Here is an 18,189-nt window from a genome sequence, read left to right as displayed (position 1 = left end):
AGGCGCGTCTGAGAGACAGTCGGGGATCCTGTAGCTGGCACTAGTGGAGAACTTGTTGTGCTTCATAAGTGCTTGTCCCCTTCTTACTTCCGATCGTCGCAGCGTTGTTGTTAAGTAATAGTGCTGCTAATGTTATTATCCCATTCCTCCTGGCATTGCACTTGGCCTGGGCTGCATCCCGCAACGAGCAGGTGTCTTGCTCTGACAAGAATCTGGGCTGTGGTGACGCAGTGAGACTGACCTTTCAGGCTTTAGGTGTCTGTCTGCACCATTCTCTCTTGAGGAGAAATTGCATCGCTTTTTTATGGTGGTTCGGACACCTACTGCGTTCGTCAAACATGGACGAACGCGGCAGGTCTCCGGACGGGACGGCGGCAGCGGCTTGGGAGAGGTGCGCGCGCACTCTCCAAACCGCCACCGTCCCGTTTGCACAGCTGCCGCGTTCAGGTCTCCGGACGGGATGGCGGCGGCGGCTTGGGGGAGGTGCGCGCGCACTCTCCAAACCGCCGGCGTCCCATTTGCACAGCTGCCGCGTTCAGGTCTCTGGATGGGACAGCGGTGGCGGCTTGGGGGAGGTGCGCATGCACTCTCCAAACCGCCACCATCCTGTTTGCACAGCTGCCGCGTTTGTCCATGTTTGACGAACGCGGCAGGTCTCCGGACGGGACGGCGGCAGCTTGGGAGAGGTGCGCGCGCACTGTCCAAACCGCCGCCGTCCCGTTTGCACAGCTGCCGCGTTCAGGTCTCCGGATGGGATGGCGGCGGCGGCTTGGGAGAGGTGCGCGCGCACTCTCCAAACCGCCGCCGTCCCGTTTGCACAGCTGCCGCGTTCATCCATGTTTGACGAACGCGGCAGGTCTCAGAACGGGATGGCGCGCACCTTTCCAAAGGGGAGACCCGTCGCCGCGCAGGTGCCTCCCATTTTGCGCATGTGCAAAATGTTTTTTGCGCATGCGCCTGAGTGGACGCACGCGTGCACACTTTTTGCGGCTCCCACTTTTTTGTTTGTGTGATGGAACCGGTTCTGAGTGGCTCTTTTCCTTTTTCCGGTTGCCGACCCCTGCCCTAGATCAACAACAAAACCAATATACAGCTAACATTCACTTTACGTTTTCATATCTTATAAAATCAAACTCTTGGTTCCCATTCTAGTGCAGCATCTTCTAAAGCAGGGGTCCCCAACATGAGTGGCAGTTGAGCACACATGTGCGCGCACACAGCTCAACTTGCATGAGCGACAAGCCGGCATGCACCCATGCAACCCAACTTGTGCAAGGGGCAGGCTGGCGTACACACAAATGCAACCTGGTCTGCCACTTGCACGGCCCGATTCCCTTCTCCCCAACTGCCAGGCTGTCAAGCCATAAAGGCTGGGGGCCTCCAACCTTTAGATCACAGTTCTAAAGAATGTAAAATTACAGATACCTCCGAGTTTGTTAAGCATCTGGGCCAGGGGTAGGCAACCTTGGCTCTTTTATGGCTCGTGGACTTCAACTCCCAGAATTCCTGAGCCAGCATTGCTCAGCTTGAAAACCTCTCCCTTTCCCCTCAGCATGGCTGGCTCAGGAATTCTGGGAGTTGAAGTCCACGAGTCATAAAAGAGCCAAGGTTGCCTACCCTCGATCTGGGCCATACTGTTTAGTAAATACGTTTGCATTACATTGTCAAGCATGTATTGAAGGCAATTCAAACTCAGAAAACAATCTTTCAAAATCTTTAAAATAACTAAAAATAAACCAATTTAAAGTGTTAATTCCTTGTTTTAGCACAGGCGTTCCAATAAAACACCTTCCTGGCTATTTTCAGACTTCAGTTAGATCACAGTGTTGACTTTTCATGATTCAGAGTCAAATTGCAGTTTCTCACTTATTGATCACCAAATATACTAGCTGATTTAAAAGGAAGCTGAAAATGAAGAGCCTAAATTAATAAATTTAAGACCTTAATACCTGCTGAGATTTCAAAGGTTTTAAACTGTTGAGTTCTTGGTGTTCTCTGAGCTTGATTGTTTGCTTGCAGACGGCTCATTACCCAACTAGGTGACATCATCAGTGCATCGTCAACAGTTTTATACCCTCTCCTGCTTCATCTTAAAATAGGGGTCTTCACACTTGGCCCTTTTATGACTTGTGGACTTCAATTCCCAGAATACCTCAGCCAGGCACGCTGGCTGAGGAATTCTGGGAATTGAAGTCCACAAGTCATAAAAGGGCCAAGTTTGAAGACCCCTGTCCTAAAAGATTATGATACTTACAGCAAGCTTGGCCTGCCGCTCCCGTTCTTTCTCAGTGCGGACTCGTACTTGTTCGGCACGCTCTGCCCTACGATGTTCCTGTCAAAGGACACAAACGATGACTCGGACTCTGTGGCATTCAGTAAGGTGAATTCATCAAAGCCAATTTCAGCCAAGGGTATGAGGATATATTCCCCACTCCCTTCCTTTCAGAAAATGGTGGGGCTCTATTGGCACATGAAAGCACGATATGTACAGGTGGCCCTCCACTTGAGACTGTAATGGAGCCTGGAATGTCTGTCACGACGGGTCATAAGTCAAGGCACCTACGTGATTGAACTCAATGTTTGTGGTGATCATTAAGTGAATGCTAGTTTTGTTAAGTGAATGTGGTGGTCATTAAGCAAATGTTGCAGTCGTTAAATGAATCAGTGTATTTCTAGAAGCATTTTTTCTGGAAAGTGACCGAAGAGGCCAGAAACTGGCAAAAAAAAAAATCTTACAAATCATGGTCATGTGATTGTAGAATGCTGCAAATGGTTGTAAAGGTGAATCAGTGTTCTAGTGGTCAAAATGGGGTAATGTCAGTGGTGGGATTCAGCCAGTTCACACCACTTCGGCAGAAGCGGTAGCTAATTTTTTGTTGCCCAGGCCCAGAATGGACTTCCGGAAGCGGTATCCACACAGAGAACCAGTTGTTCACATACAGTATTTGAATCCCACCACTGGGTAATGTGACCACATGGGGGTGTACAGCCACCAGAACTCTGAAACCAGGTCGTAAATAACTTTTGGGAAGTCTATTGTAACTTCAAATGGTCACTAAGTGACCAGTGATTAAATAATAATCATCTATATTTGAGAATTTCTCACATCTAGGTTTTCAAAAGAACAGCTTCCTCTCTCACCTGCCACTGGACATATGTTTTTTGGTTTTTGGAAACCTCTATCTGAGAAATGTAATTCCAAATAAATGCAGGTTTTGCTCATAATTTCAGGAATGATTACACTTAATTATCCGGGAATGCAACTACGGATAGTCCCCGATTTACAACCATTCATTTAGCAGCCGTTTGAAGATACAACAGCATTGGAAAAAGTGACTTCTGACTGTTCCTCACACATATGACCAATGCAACCTCCTCGTGGCCATGTGATCAAAATTTGGGTGCCTGGCCAGTAGCACGTATTTATGGTGGTTGCAATGTTTTGGGGTCATGGGATGGCCATCTGCTACCTTTCCCAGCTGGCTTCTGGCAGCAGAGCCAATGGGAGAAGCTGGATTCGCTTAATGACTATAGGTAGTCCTCGACGTACGGCAGTTCGTTTAGTGACCGTTCAAAGTTACAAACAGCACTGAAAAATGTGATTTATGACCATTTTTCACAGTTACGACCTTTGCAGCATCCCCATGGTCCAATGATCAAAATTCGGATGCTTGGCAACTGGTTCATATTTATGACGGTTGCAGTGTCCCAGGGTCACGTGATCCCCTTTTGCAGCCTTCTGACAAGCAGAGTCAGTGGGGAAGCCAGATTCACTTAACAAACATGTTATTAACTCATCAACAGCAGTGATTCACTTAACAACTATGCCAAGAAAGGTCATAAAATGGGGCAAAACTCACTTAACAAATGTTTCCCTTAACGACAGAAAAATATGGGCTCAATGGTGGTCGTAAGGACTACCTGTATGTGATTCACTTAATAACTGCATTGGTTTGCTTAACAACCATCCAAAAAGGTCATACAAACGGTCATGTCTCACTTAACAACCAGCTTGCTTAGCAACAGAAATTCTGGTCCCAATTGTGGTTGTAAGCCGAGGACTAACTGTATCTTTTATCTTTTGGATTCAACTTGCATCATGGTGCATAATCAGCCACCAGGTGGCAGTGAAAAGCAACATTTTGTTCCCTTGGAAAATTACAATTACAAAGACAGTTCTACTTATTATAGTTGGCAGAGATGGAAAATTACAATAGAAAAAAAAACAAAATAGGAAATTAATCGGGCAATAGAGGTAGTCCTCAACTTACAACAGTTCGTTTAGTGACCATTACAACGGCACGGAAAAGTGTGTGCAACCTTCTCACTAGCCAAGTCAGTGGGGAAGCCAGATTCACATAACAACCTGGTTACTAAACTGCTGGGATTCACTTAACCACTGTGGCAAGAAAGGTCGTAAAACAGGGCAAAACTCCCTTGACAATCTTTCACTTAACAACAAAAAGTTTGGGCCCAATTGTGGTCATCAGTCGAGGAGTACCTCTATACGAGCTGAGAATAAAGGGAGGAAAATAAATGGAGGCTAAACTGTAAAGGATGAGCCATTTTAGTGTAGAGGTGAAGGCAGCTGGCTGGAAGCCAGGAGGCTGTGAGTTCTAATCCTGCCTTAAACAGAAAGTCAGTTGGGTGACCTTGGGCCAGTCATTCTCTCTCAGCTCTAGGAAGGAGGGAATGGCAAACCTCTTTTGGAAAAAAATATATATTCTAAGAAAAGTGCAAGGACTAGTCCAGGCAGTTGCCAAAAGTCAATGCTGCTTTGAAGACACAAATCATCCTAAAATATATTCTGAAAAAGGTTTCGTGTAAATGAAAATATAAAAAAAACTTACCGAAACGCACAACCCCCTCAACAACCTCCCTCCCTCCCCCCGAAAAAAACCAACACCGGGATGAAACCAGTGACAGTAATAGAAGGCCATCCACTATAAACCTATTGCTAAGCACATTGTGCTTTAGATTGGAAGCCGCCCTGAGTCTTCGGAGAAGGGCGGGATATAAATGGGATTTTAAAAAAAAATCTATAGAAAGCTTTCCTCTCGCGAGCAATGCATTCAAAGAACAATGGCAGCCTGGTTGACTTAGGGGACCCTTGGGCTTGCCAGTAATTGAGCTGTTTGGTGTAGCAGTTCAAGCACTGGATTAGGAGTGGGAGAAACCCCCCAGTGCTAGCCCTGCTTTAAATAAAGAAGCTTAGCTGGGAAATTGATGGTCACAAAATCACATGAAGCATCAGTGCCGCTTTATAAATCCTTAGTAAGACCACAGCTGGAATATTGCATCCAGTTTTGGTCACCACCTTGCAAAAAAAGATGTTGAGACTTTGGGAAAAGTGCAAGGAAGAGCAACTAAGATGATTAAGGGCCTGGGGACAAAAACATATGAAGACCAGTTGCAGGAATTGGGTACGGCCAGTCTAGAGAAAAGAAGGACAAAGGGGGACATGATAGCAGTATTCCAGTATTTGAGGGGCTGCCCCAAAGAAGAGGGGGCCGGCTTATTTTCCAAAGCACCAGAAGGCAAGACAAGAATCAATGAATGGAAACTAACCAAGGAGAGAAGCAACGTGGAATTAAGGAGAAACTTCCTAACAGTGAGGACAATTAACCAGTGGAACAAGCTTGCCTTCAGAAGTTGTGGGTGCTTCATCACTGGAGGTTTTTAAGAAGAGACTGGACAGCCATCCGTCTGAAATGGTAAAGGGCCGTGGTGGCGAACCTATGGCACGTGTGCCACGGGTGGCGCCCCAGTCCTAGGCCTTCAGCTGGGTTTTATAAAACCTTTTCGCTTTAGGCCTCCGCCGCTGTGTGCTAAAAAAAAAAATTCAATCAATCAATCAATCAATTTCAACTTCTCAAGGGAAAAAAAGATCTCGCAAAGTTGGAATTGATTGATTGAACTTTTTAAGTCCCACCCAGTCTTCCATTATCACTGCAGCCACGCCCACCGAATGGGCCACACCCACCGGGGACCCGACGATACATAAGTGGGTTTTGGGTTGCAGTTTGGGCACTCGGTCTCTAAAACATTTGCCATCACTGGTATAGGGTCTCTCCTGCTTGAGCCAAGGGGTTGGAATGGAAGACCTCCAAGGTCCCTTCCAGCCCTATTTTGATTGACTGACTAACTTGCTTTAAAGTACTCTGAAGCTGCCTAGCCAAAGGTGGAGGAAGGAAAGAAGGAAAGTCTGGTCAAAGGGAAGATTGAAACAATGGCAACAGGCAAGCGAGAGAGGGGCATTGGTGACATAACAAGAGCTGGAAATGAACCAGAGACGGGGTGGGGGGAGAGAAAGGAGCAAAATTGGGCTGGATTCTGGAGAGACCAGATAAGGAAAGGAAGTAGGAAGACTGGAGCTAGTTAGGAAGGAAGGAGTTAGGAAGGAAGGAGAGGGCTGCCGCGAATAATGGGTGGAAGGCTACTGCTAAGCTTGTAAGCTGCCCTGAGTCATCGGAGAAGGGCGGGATATAAATGGAATTAAAATAAAAAATAAATAAAGGGTGAGAGGATCCACTGGAGAAGGAGCAAAGAAAACTGAGTTGGTGGGGGGAGGTGTCTTGGGGGAGAGTATAAATCTGGGGGTTGGGTATACAGGTAGTCCTCAACTTACAACCATTCGCTTAGTGACCTTCAAAGTTACAACAGCCCGGAAAAAAGTGGCTTATGATTGTTTTGCGTGCTTACGACCATTGCAGCGTCCCTGTGATCCCCTAATCAAAAATCAGGTGCTTGGCAACTGACATGTGTTTTGTGACGGCTGCGCCGTCCAAGGGTCACGGGAAGCCCCATTTGGGACCTCCCCAGCAAGCAGAGACAATGGAGGAAGCCAGGTTCACTTCATGACTTCATCACTTCGTGATTCACTTAACAACTGCAGAGATGTGTTTAACGGCTGTGGGGAAAAGGCCGTAAGATGAGGCACGGCTCACTTTCACAATTGCCTTGCTTAGCAACTGAAATTTTGGTCTCAGTTGTGATCGTAAGCTGAGGACCGCCTGTCGTCGCTATAAAAGAGCCAATTTGGCATAGTGGTTAAAGACATCAGGCTATGAACTGGAAGACCACGTCCGGCTTAAGGCACAAAGCCAGCTGGGTGATCTTAGGCCAGCCATTGTGCCTTAGCCCTAGGCCAGGGGTAGGCAACCTTGGCCCTTTTATGACTCGTGGACTTCAACTCCCAGAATTCCTGAGCCAGCATGGCTCAGCTTGGAAACCTCTCCCTTTCCCCTCAGCATGGCTGGCTCAGGAATTCTGGGAGTTGATGTCCACGAGTCATAAAAGAGCCAAGGTTGCCTACCTCTGCCCTTACGGCCAAGGCAACAGCAAGCTTCCTCTGAAAATCTTGCCAAAAAAGCTGGACACGTCCACATGGATGCCGGATCTCAACACTGACTCACACACATAAAACAAAAAAGCTGACCTCACCCTGGCAGTTCCTGTAGCCTACAAGCTTAAATACATAAAAGAATTTTATGTAGTTCAGGTAGCGATAGCTTTGTTAGCTTTTAAGGTGCCACAAGGCTTCTTCTTGCCTAAATCAATGCGCCTTCGGTTCAATCTGTCTGCCAATATTTGGTTTCTTTACTGCAAATTCAATACGTAATGTGCAAACACAGCCTGGATAGAGGCACATTTAGGGTGTGTGTGTGTGTGTGCCGCGCTTATGTGTCCGTGGAGGGCCAGCCATGGAGGAACTCCAGGGGTCGCACAGCTGTGCTGGGGATGCTGGGGTTAAGTAGGAGTGACATCATTGTGGCAGTGATTTGTCCCATTCTGTTCTAGATGCCTTCCTCAGCTTGGAACTGGGTTTTTTTAGACTTCAAAGCCTAAAGGGGGGAGACAAGGAGTCCTGGGGGCTTGCTGGATCCGCTTCAGCCAGAATAGGATCATTAGCTTCAACGCTCCTGGAATCACACAGTCTCCAGCACTATCATCCCTAGATGCCCTTGCCTCTCTCTTGGCTTTAAGCCTATCGAAGACAAGGATTAGGGGGAGAGATGATTACTGCCTTCCAGTGCTTGGAAGAATGCTGCTACTGTCACAGAGAAGAGGAGACTGACCTATTCTCCAAAGCATCAGAGGGCTGGACAAAGAAGCAATGGGGGGGGGAAGCTAGCTAAAAAGAAGTAAGGAGAAATGTTCTGACAGTGAGAACAATTAATCAGTGGAATAGCTTGTGGATGCTCCATCACTGGAGGTTTTTAAAAATAAACTGGACGACCATTTGACCAGGATGGTATAAAGTCACCTGCCTTGAGCAAGGGGTTGGACTTGAAGACCTCTGAGATCCCTTCCAGTCCTGTGAGTTTATGTTCTATGTTCTGCTTGCTCCTCCCCTTTCAAGGACTGGTCCAACAGGCCATTACACCACCCTGCCCCAGGGCCTGCTAAAATGGCCAAGTCCTCAAGGCTTTGCAGAACCACGGTGGGGTCATCCTGTATGTAGTGACGATGGTCTTAGAAAAAGTGAGTTATTATGATCCATCCCTGTGATGGCGCGATCACAATTCAGGTGCTTAGCACTGAATTGCTCCCATATATGAAGGTTGCAGCATCTTCTGGTCACCTGATCGTGATTTGACACCTCTCCAGCCTCCTTCCAAAATGCAAAGTCAATTGGGGAACCCAAGTTGCTTAACGACTGCAGGATTCCCTCAACAACCATAAGATTTGCTTAACAACTGCGATAAAAAATGGTAGTAAAGTCAGGTCTGGTCGTGTAATGACTCACTTAATGACCACATCATTTCGTTACCAAAATTCTAGTCTCAGCTGTGGTCGTAAATCAAGGACTACTTCTACTTTTGTATGTATGTAATTCTGTAACATATATATTTGGCCTGAGAGTGTAGATGTGAATATTCATGTATGAAAGAGTAAGGCAGTTGTATTCGACAAGGAGATTACAGTGAACAATTGGAAATTTTACATAAATGAAGAAAAACTGGAGTACATAGGCAGGGATAAGCTTTTATTCAAGAAAATTCTGGATAGAGAAATTGAAAGATGTACAAACCCTGGCCAAAGGATAATGGATGATACATGGTCTATGTGAGCTGTGCATGTTTCTCAAGCAGTTATAAGGTGCTTCTTCCACTTTATTACATGGAAGTGCAAGGTGAACACATCAAGAGAAGTGGAAAAGAAAGCTGGCATGGAGTTCTTAAGAGGTATGTGAAGCAGAACAAGAAGTAAAGTCAAGAATGAATTGGTGCTGAATTAATGTGGACTGGACAGAAAAATATCCAGTCCATATTAGTACAGAAAGAACTGTACTGATGTGGTTTGGTCACACAGAGACAATGAATGAGATTCAGATTGCAAACCAAGTACATGAAAGAACAGCAAATAGATTTTTTTTTTAAATGGGAAGACTGAGAAAGTCATGGCTGGATAGAACGATTTCATATTTATAACAAAAAAGATGAATTTAAAGAACAAAAGACAGTGTATGAATTGGAGCACAGACACGGTGGAAACAGGGATGATTTGCAAGGAGGGAATATTATGGCACTATGCAAAACCTTTTCACAGTTTGGATAATACTGATACAGTTTGTGTCTGCCTGTCTGTCTGACATATTTTAAAGGAAGTGTTTCCCAACCTTGGCAACTTTAAGATAAGTGGACTTCAACTCCCAGAATCCTCCAGTCAAGCATGGTCCCTAGACAAGACAGGAAGCTCTAGAAGACCTATTATGTCGTGGGCTCTGATGAGCAGGAACGAGAACACGCAGAGGAGTACAGACGAACACATCCCTGCCTCAATATATATAGCCAGGCCCTATGGTATTAACCAATTGGATTGAAGCTATACTTGCCGCCCAAAGTTGACCAATAGCAGGACTGAAAAGCCCAGTACATAACAAGACCGGACTTTGGGTTTCTGTTGCTTACTCCTGGAAATATTTACCAAATGCCAAGAAACCATTCAGAATTTTATCTAGTGGTAGGCAGCCCAGAAAAATGAACTAAGTCAAACCGATATGTAAAAGGATAACATGGCCACCACTTTAGCATCAAGTTACACACAAAACCATGCTGGCTGGAACTCACAATCCTTGACATGAGGCCCACAAGTTCTTCCTCTTCTTTTTTCCTCTGCTCAAAGTGTACGTCAATGAGAGTTTGCAGTTCCAGGAGGTCTTTCTCCATACGCTTGCGGTGGATGTCCTGTTTGCCACCATCAGAAAGAAAAAGAGATTATAAAGAGTGAACAGTATGCCCTTCTAATATGGTACCGCCCCAGACGCTTAATGGATCCCCAGAGGTTCCAGGCGGCGCTGGGGTCCCCACCTGCCTTCCTTGCTCACAGCTCGGCCGATGCCTTAGTGGAAGCCTGGGAAAGGACGGCCACTGAGGCTCTTGACCGAGTTGTACCCCTGCGGCCCCTGACCCGGTGCAGATCCCGTCGAGCTCCATGGTTCTCTGCGGAGCTCCGGGAGATGAAGCGTCGGAGACGGGGCCTAGAGAGCGGTTGGAGGTCCAGCCGATCCGAATCCGACCGATTGCGACTAAGAGCCTACATTAGGTCTTATCTCGCTGCAATAAGGGAGGCGAGGTCTAACCACTTCGCCACCCTTATTGCGTCCGCAGATAATCGCCCGGCCGCCCTGTTTAGGGTGACTCGCTCCCTCCTAAATCAGGAGGTGAGGGAGGATCCCTTGCAGGGTCGTGCCGAGGAGTTTAACCAACATCTGTCGGACAAAATCGCTCGGATTCGGACCGGTCTGGACTCTGACTGGGCAGAGTCTGACGATCAGGACACGGGTGGTCTTGTCGATATCATCTGGGAGGAGTTTGATTCTGTGACTCCGGAGGAAGTGGACAGGATCATGGGGAGGCTGAGCACCACCACATGTTTATTGGACCCGTGCCCTTCCTGGCTGGTCTATGCAGCCCGGGAGAGGACACGCAGCTGGTTCCAGGCAGTTATATCGGCTTCTTTGAGTGAGGGTATCTTCCCCGCCGTCTTGAAGGAGGCGGTGGTGAGGCCTCTCCTCAAGAGGCCTGCCCTGGACCCAGCTGTATTGAACAACTTTCGTCCTGTCTCCAACCTTCGCTTTCTTGCGAAGGTTGTTGAGAGTGTGGTGGCGCATCGGCTCCCTCTGGTCCTGGATGAAGCGGATTATCTAGACCCGTACCAATCGGGTTTCAGGCCCGGGCACAGCACGGAGACGGCATTGGTCGCGCTGGTGAATGATCTCTGGAGGGCTCGGGACAGAGGGCATTCCTCTGTTCTAGTCCTATTAGACCTCTCGGCGGCTTTCGATACCATCGACCATGGTATCTTGCTGCGGCGTCTCAGGGGACTGGGAGTGGGAGGCACGGTTTTACAGTGGTTCTCCTCCTATCTCTTGGGACGTTCGCAGTCGGTGTTGGCAGGGGGGCAGAGGTCGACCGTGAGGTCTCTCATTTGTGGAGTTCCTCAGGGGTCGGTCCTCTCGCCTCTCCTGTTCAACATCTACATGAAGCCGCTGGGTGAGATCATTCGTGGCTTTGGAGTTGGGTATCATCAGTACGCTGATGATACCCAACTTTTCTTTTCGACCCCAAACCACCCCAGTGATGCCCTCAACGTGATGTCCCGTTGCCTGGAGGCGGTTCGGGTCTGGATGGGGAGGAACAGACTTCAACTCAACCCCGACAAGACTGAGTGGCTTTGCATACCTTCATCCCGGGTTTATTCGGACATTCCACCTCTGGCTATGGGGGGTGAACTATTACCCCCCGTAGATAGGGCTCGCAACTTGGGAGTCCTCCTAGATTCACGGCTCACCTTGGAAGATCATATAGGAGCTGTGACTAGGGGGGCCTTCGCCCAGGTTCGCCTGGTGCGCCAGTTGCGGCCCTATCTTAGCCGGGATGATTTGTGCACGGTCACTCATGCGCTCGTGTCCTCTCGTCTGGACTACTGCAACGCTCTCTACATGGGGCTGCCCTTGAGGACCACCCGGAAGCTCCAACTGGTACAGAATGCAGCCGCGAGAGTGGTGTTGGGAGTCTCCCGATACTCCCACGTTACACCTCTGCTCCGTGAGCTGCATTGGTTGCCAGTTGTCTTCCGGGTGAGATTCAAGGTACTGGTAACGGTGTTTAAAGCCCTCCATGGCATGGGGCCGGAGTACCTCAGGGAACATCTGCTGCCGGCATCAAGCTCCCTGCGCCCTGTGCGTTCCCACAGAGAGGGCCTCCTCAGGGTGCCACCGATCAGAGAATGTCGATTGGTGGCCCCCAGGGGGAGATCCTTCTCTGTGGGCGCTCCGGAGCTGTGGAATCAGCTACCGGTAGAGCTCCGGATGGCGCCCGATCTTCGCTCCTTTCGTCGCGATCTCAAGACATTTTTGTTTGTACAAGCTGGCCTAGCCTGATGGGGATTGGTGGGGTTGTTTTATCTTTGGTCTTTTAATTTTATCTTGGGGTTTTTAGAATTGTACTTTTATTGTTTTTAACTAGGGCAATTGTTTAATCTCTTTTTAATGTTTGTATTTGCTATTTTATTCTGCCCTGTGAACCGCCCTGAGTCCTCAGGGAGAAGGGCGGTATATAAATGTTATTAAATTAAATTAAATTAAATTAAATCTCTGAAGGACATTGCCGCCTGTTTATGCTTTCCAAACTACTCCATTTGAAAGAATGACATTCATTGGCAATAGTTGTAGATATGAAGGACTATGGGGAGCAAACAAACTCATGTAAAAAAGATTATGAATGATTAAGAAAATACTCACATCAAAATCCACTCTCTCTCCCTCGGGGATTTTTGGAGGAGCTAACTGTGGAACCACTGGCCTTTGTTTGGGAGAGCACAGACCAAGAAAGAAGAATATTGTTAAACTGAAGTGTTCTTTTGGGTATCACAATCCCACCTCCCCAACTATAACTGTTGTGTCTGTAGATTAATTTATTGGGCCTTCCCTGAAGCGGGAAACTCCAAGTGCAATTATTGGCTGGTGCAATTTAGGCGGGAGTTTCTTGCTTCAGGGAAGGCCCAATAAATTAATCTACAGACACAACAATAACATCTTCAGATAAATTCTTTCTCAACTATTGCATTATATTGATTGGTGAAGAGAACCGAGACAAGTTGAATTATATTGAACACAATCAAGACAAGTTTTACAGAAAGTATACAACTATGCTTATTACAGGTGGTCTTCAGCTTCAACCCTTTGTTTGGCAGCCATCTGAAGTTACAAGAGCGCAGGGAAAAAATGTAATTTGTGGCCGTTGTTCACACTCAGGACCGTTGCGGTATCCCCATGGTCATGTGATCAAAATTCAGGTGCCTGGCAACTGGCACGTATTTATGCCCATTGCACCTGTTCCAGAGTCGTGGGATCACCATTGTAACGAATGGTTGCAAGTGCTGTAATCACAACTTCTGATTGCAGGATAGCAACACAGAGGAAAAATGGGATTTCGCTACAGAAAGACACAGGAGCTGAGAAAGGTGGAGAAAAATGATTGCAAGTCTAACGGAGTGGAACTGCTTACTCTTCCCCCTTCTTACCTCGGTCTGGGACGTTCTTCCTCTGTGAGAAACAGAAGACAGAAAGACGATTATTAGATGCAGAGAAAGAAGAAAAACTTTGGATTGCGAAAGACTTGTCAGAGGTGATGCAGGAAACTGAGGGAAACTGAATTATGCATAACCCTAACAAGGGATGGCATTCATTTCTACACATTCATAACAAGGGGCCAATTAAGCGGCTGGAGATGTTGAATTCTCCTAGCTAGATCTGTATTTCGATAAAGTGACTTTTCTGCATTGGTCTGAATCGGAGACTGCTGGGCTGGATAGGCAGTCTTCACATTATTGTCATCATCTGCTGGGCTTCTTACCTAATCTGGGCACCCAGTATTTTGACCAGTGCTGGGGTGGACAACCTATCCTCTTCCAATTGTTGCACCAACACCAGTAAGCCCGAATAGGACAACGCCGACTCACCGCAACCAACTCACTGCAGCCCACTCACCCACGGCCAATTCGCCATGAGACATTCCAACGAATACAAAAGTTATATTAATTTCAATGGAACCATGGCCTACTAATAAAATAAAAATAAATGTCAATCCAGAAATACAAGCATTACAATAATTTTGACAAAAACGTGGTTACCAATAACAAAAGTAACTGAACGACACAATTAACACAGCGTTAAATTGTCCCATGGTGAGTTGTCCTGCAGTGAGTTGGCCACAGCGAGTTGTCTGGTGGCAAGTTGGCCTTGGCGAGATGGCCGCGACAAGTTGTCCTAAACCCCCCAGTAAGCCAGGACAGTGGTGAGGGTTGCTGGAAATTATAGTTTGATGCAACCGGAGAGATCAAAATTGCCATCATCATTGGCCTTCTATAGGACTGCTTACTTAAAGTGAAATCATTCTGCCGTTTAAATAGCTACTGGTATTTAACCTCTCTTAGCGTATAGCTCCCTCCTCTGTCCCCCAAAAGTGGTTTGGAAACTTTGATTTGAAAACTGAGCCTAGAGATGAGCACTAAATCTAAGCCAAACCCCAGAAGTTGCTACATGGAGATAGATAGGTACCAAACAAAATACAGTTTTCATGATCTGACATTGGTTTGATCACAGCCATGTCTATAGGTACTGAAAAATATCTACTGCCACCATTTGGGCTTCAATATGTTGCTTCCCTTATAGACATGAGAGGGTTATGCATGTTCTCAGATATATAGATACATAGCGAGAACACACTGCTACACACTACATGCATGTATCCAGAACATACATAGCACACAGACAGCATCAGAGGAGCACAGATGTATCTCTATAAAATATACCTGCCAGGCCTGTTCTTTTAGAAACCTGCATAAATCCTTTTCTTTGGGGGATGTGGATGGGTGGGGAGGAGGAAATACAGGTAGTCCTTGACTTACAACTATCCATTTAAAGTTACAACAGCACTGAAAAAAGTGACTTGTGACCATTTTTCACACAACTGTTGCAACATCCCCTTTGTCACATAATCAAAATTCAGACACTTGGCAGCTGGAATATATTTATGATGGTTGCAGTAACGTGGGGTCACGTGATGATCTTTCGTGACCACCTGTCAAGCAAAGTCAATGGGGAAGCCAGATTCATTTAACAACTGCAGTGTTATTAACAACTGAAGTGATTCACTTAACTGTGGCAAGAATGGGGGTAAAATGGGGCAAAAGTCATTTAACAACTATCTTGCTTAGTAATGGAAATTCTGGGCTCAACTGTGGTCATAAATCGAGGACTACCTGTACCTTGGAGGAGGTGGAGTAAGAGCAGTGAGTGCATTTTTGGTGGACAAGGCCAAGAAGCCAATGGCTTTAGAATGGGCAGATGAAGAAACAAGATGGCCAAGAGGAATGTCATTTCAAATCCATTCAACGCTTTACAACTTTCTTTTACCACTGTGAATTCATTCACCCCTACGTCGATTTCTACAAGTCCCAGTATCCACTCTGCCTCCAGTGCTACTTTCTCTATGAGGAACTCTCCCTAGAGGCCACTAGCAATGGCAAATAAATTAGCACATTATGGATTTTGTTAGTTCTTATTTCAAGCAATGACCCCTTATGTAGAATTAAACTAGATTTTTTTTCCTGGTATGCAAGCTTTTTACTTACAGGGAGGTGCTTATCTAGGGAGCACTAAAGAGCACAATCCGCTAAGTAGACTTACATGAAGGTGTATAACCTTCTTTATCACTTGCTTATATAAAGCGGACCACTATTGTTTGTCTCTTGGCTATTCTTGGAGACACTGTATATACTTACAAATAAATTGAGAATTTTAGGTGCCAACACCCCCCCCAAAATTGGGTTTGACATAGCTATGGATGGGTTTATTATTATATATGGTAATATTTTTTAAAAGTACCCATATATCTTGCATATACTCATGTATAAGCCCTTCCATAGATAAGCTGACCCTCAATTTTTTAAACAAAATAGCGAGAAAAATGGCTAATCCATAGATTGCCCACAGAGAAGCCAATTGTGAAAATTAAAATATACAAACATTTTCAGGGTTGCCTTATCTCTGTGATGTACATTTTTCACGGTGTTATGGTTAAAAATTCAAAAGTCAGCCTATCTGCAAAGGGGCTTATATACAGTGGGTTAGGACGCTGAGCTTGTCGATCAGAAGGTTGGCAGTTTGGCGGGTCGAATCCCGAGTGCCGCGTAGCAGAGTGAGCGCCTGTTACTCGTCCCAGCTTCTGCCAACCTAGCAGTTCGAAAGCACATAAAAAATGCAAGTAGAAAAATAGGGACCACTCCCGTGGGAAGGTAACAGCGCTTCGTGCGCCTTTGGTGTCTAGTCATGCCGGCCACATGACCACGGAGACGTCCTCGGACAAGCGCTGGCTCTTCGGCTTTGAAACGGAGATGAGCACCGGCCCCTAGAGTCGGAAACGACTAGCACGCATGTGCAGGGGAACCTTTACCTTTACCTATGGTACATTAGGACCATAAGTTTCCCAGGACAGGAATGCTACAAGTATCAACCACCAATAGTCCCCTGCTCAAAGCATGGGAAGTAGAAAGCAAGGTTTTTGTTAAGCTCTAGAAAAGTCAGGAGTAAAAGAAGTCAGTTTTAAACCCAAGAGCATGGAAGCCTGGGGTCTCAGCTGTCAAAAAGCAATCAGTGTTTGAAGTGGCTTCAGTTGCAGCACCACAGTAAAGTTTGTGACTATGGTACCCTGAATTTGGACCAGCCAAGGAGAGCCCGTCAGCTGGTGCCTTCTATCCAGCCTGTCCGGTACCTGAGACCATGATTCAGATGGAATGGAGGGAAATGATTGTATCTTGGCTTCCCCAAGGCGTTTTACCCACCCACCCCCTTCCCAAGAGGGAGTAAACATAGTGAAGGATAAATGTACCTGGCTCAGGAGCCTGGTCAGGTTCTTCAGCTACTGCAAACAACATAAATCGCAGAGACAAGAGGTTGGAAAACAAATATTGGGCAGGGAGAGGAGGAAGCAAGAAGAGGGAAGGAAGTGGTAGAGACCAAATCCAGGAGAAAAAGGAAAAGTTAGTTAAATCAATCCATCTGTGGGCCACTTTCCCCAAACTGGTGCACCCCAAATGGGTCAGATTCAAGCTTCCCATTGAATTACCGTAAGAGCCAGAAAAGCTGAAGATGATGAATGCTGGAGTCTGATCCATCTCAAGGACGCCAGGTTGGGAAAGACTTCATTTAAAGATGGGGGATTAGCCGAAGGAAGGAAAGCCATCCATTGTATTATGGATAGAGATTTTACTGGGAGCAATCATGGATATTTCCTTCCCCACCATGACCATTCCTTTTACACTCCAAAGGCCTCAGATAAAATGCTGGGACCTTTCTTCTGGTGGAGGGGTGGGGAAGGAGGGGCAGAATCAAGGAAGTGCTTATAGGAGTCTGAAGATTCTGTTATCATTTAAGATAGGGTTTTCCAATCTTGTCAACTTTAAGACGGGTGGACTTCAACTCCCAGAATTGGTTGCGGATGACCCCTGACCTTCGGTCCTTCCACCGTGACCTGAAGACGTGGTTGTTCCAACAAGCGGGCCTGGACTGACTACGGTTTTAATTAGCTTTTTACTGTTTTTTAAATTGTCATATAATTATTGTATTTATTGTTTAATTCTTTTTTAAATTTTGTATTTTATGTTTTTAATTTTTATTGTTGTGCGCCGCCCTGAGTCCTTATTAGGGAGAAGGGCGGCATATAATATTTCATTAAATAAATAAATAAATAAATAAATAAATAAATAAATAAATAAATAAATAAATAAGTCCACACATCCTAAAGTTCACAAGGTTGGGAATCCTTGATTTAAGAAATCAAGCTTGTGTTTCTTTGCAGATTTCAAATTGTCTGTTTTCAAACTTGACTGCCTTTTCAAGAAACCTTTCCATATCCCTAGGCACCAGAATATTATAAAGGAACTTTGAACATTGGTTGTTAGCCCACAATTCAGTTGGCCAAGGCAATATGGTGCCATGTTCTGGTGCTGAAGCAATTGAAAAAGCCTTCCAGAACATTAAAAAGTATGATTGTGCCAATTCCACATTATAAAAGGAAAATAGAAGTAACAAACACACTAACTTCCATAACTGATTTTCCCCCACCCCAACATTCTCAGGACGCAGTTGCATAAACTTCCACATATGCTGGAGTCACAATC

General features: G+C 46.0%; 1 protein-coding gene across 1 annotated transcript in view; it reads right to left on the bottom strand.

Annotated features, from left to right (window-relative positions):
- The window catches only part of TNNT1 (troponin T1, slow skeletal type), a 28,962-nt gene extending 12,003 nt beyond the window's left edge, over window positions 1-16,959 (bottom strand). Inside the window, exons 1-5 of the mRNA XM_083376619.1 lie at window positions 16,899-16,959; window positions 13,531-13,552; window positions 12,749-12,809; window positions 10,074-10,190; window positions 2,255-2,332 (exon numbers count right to left, since the gene is read on the bottom strand). Coding sequence (XP_083232745.1) covers window positions 2,255-2,332; window positions 10,074-10,190; window positions 12,749-12,809; window positions 13,531-13,552; window positions 16,899-16,944 — 324 coding nt within the window. The 5' untranslated portion in view covers window positions 16,945-16,959. The remainder of the gene's footprint in view (window positions 1-2,254; window positions 2,333-10,073; window positions 10,191-12,748; window positions 12,810-13,530; window positions 13,553-16,898) is intronic.
- Window positions 16,960-18,189: the final 1,230 nt, after the last annotated feature.

This window comes from Vipera ursinii (assembly GCF_947247035.1).
Source record: "Vipera ursinii genome assembly, chromosome: Z".
In the NCBI taxonomy this organism is placed as follows: Eukaryota; Metazoa; Chordata; class Lepidosauria; order Squamata; family Viperidae; genus Vipera; species Vipera ursinii.
This window is presented reverse-complemented; position numbering and strand designations above follow the sequence as displayed.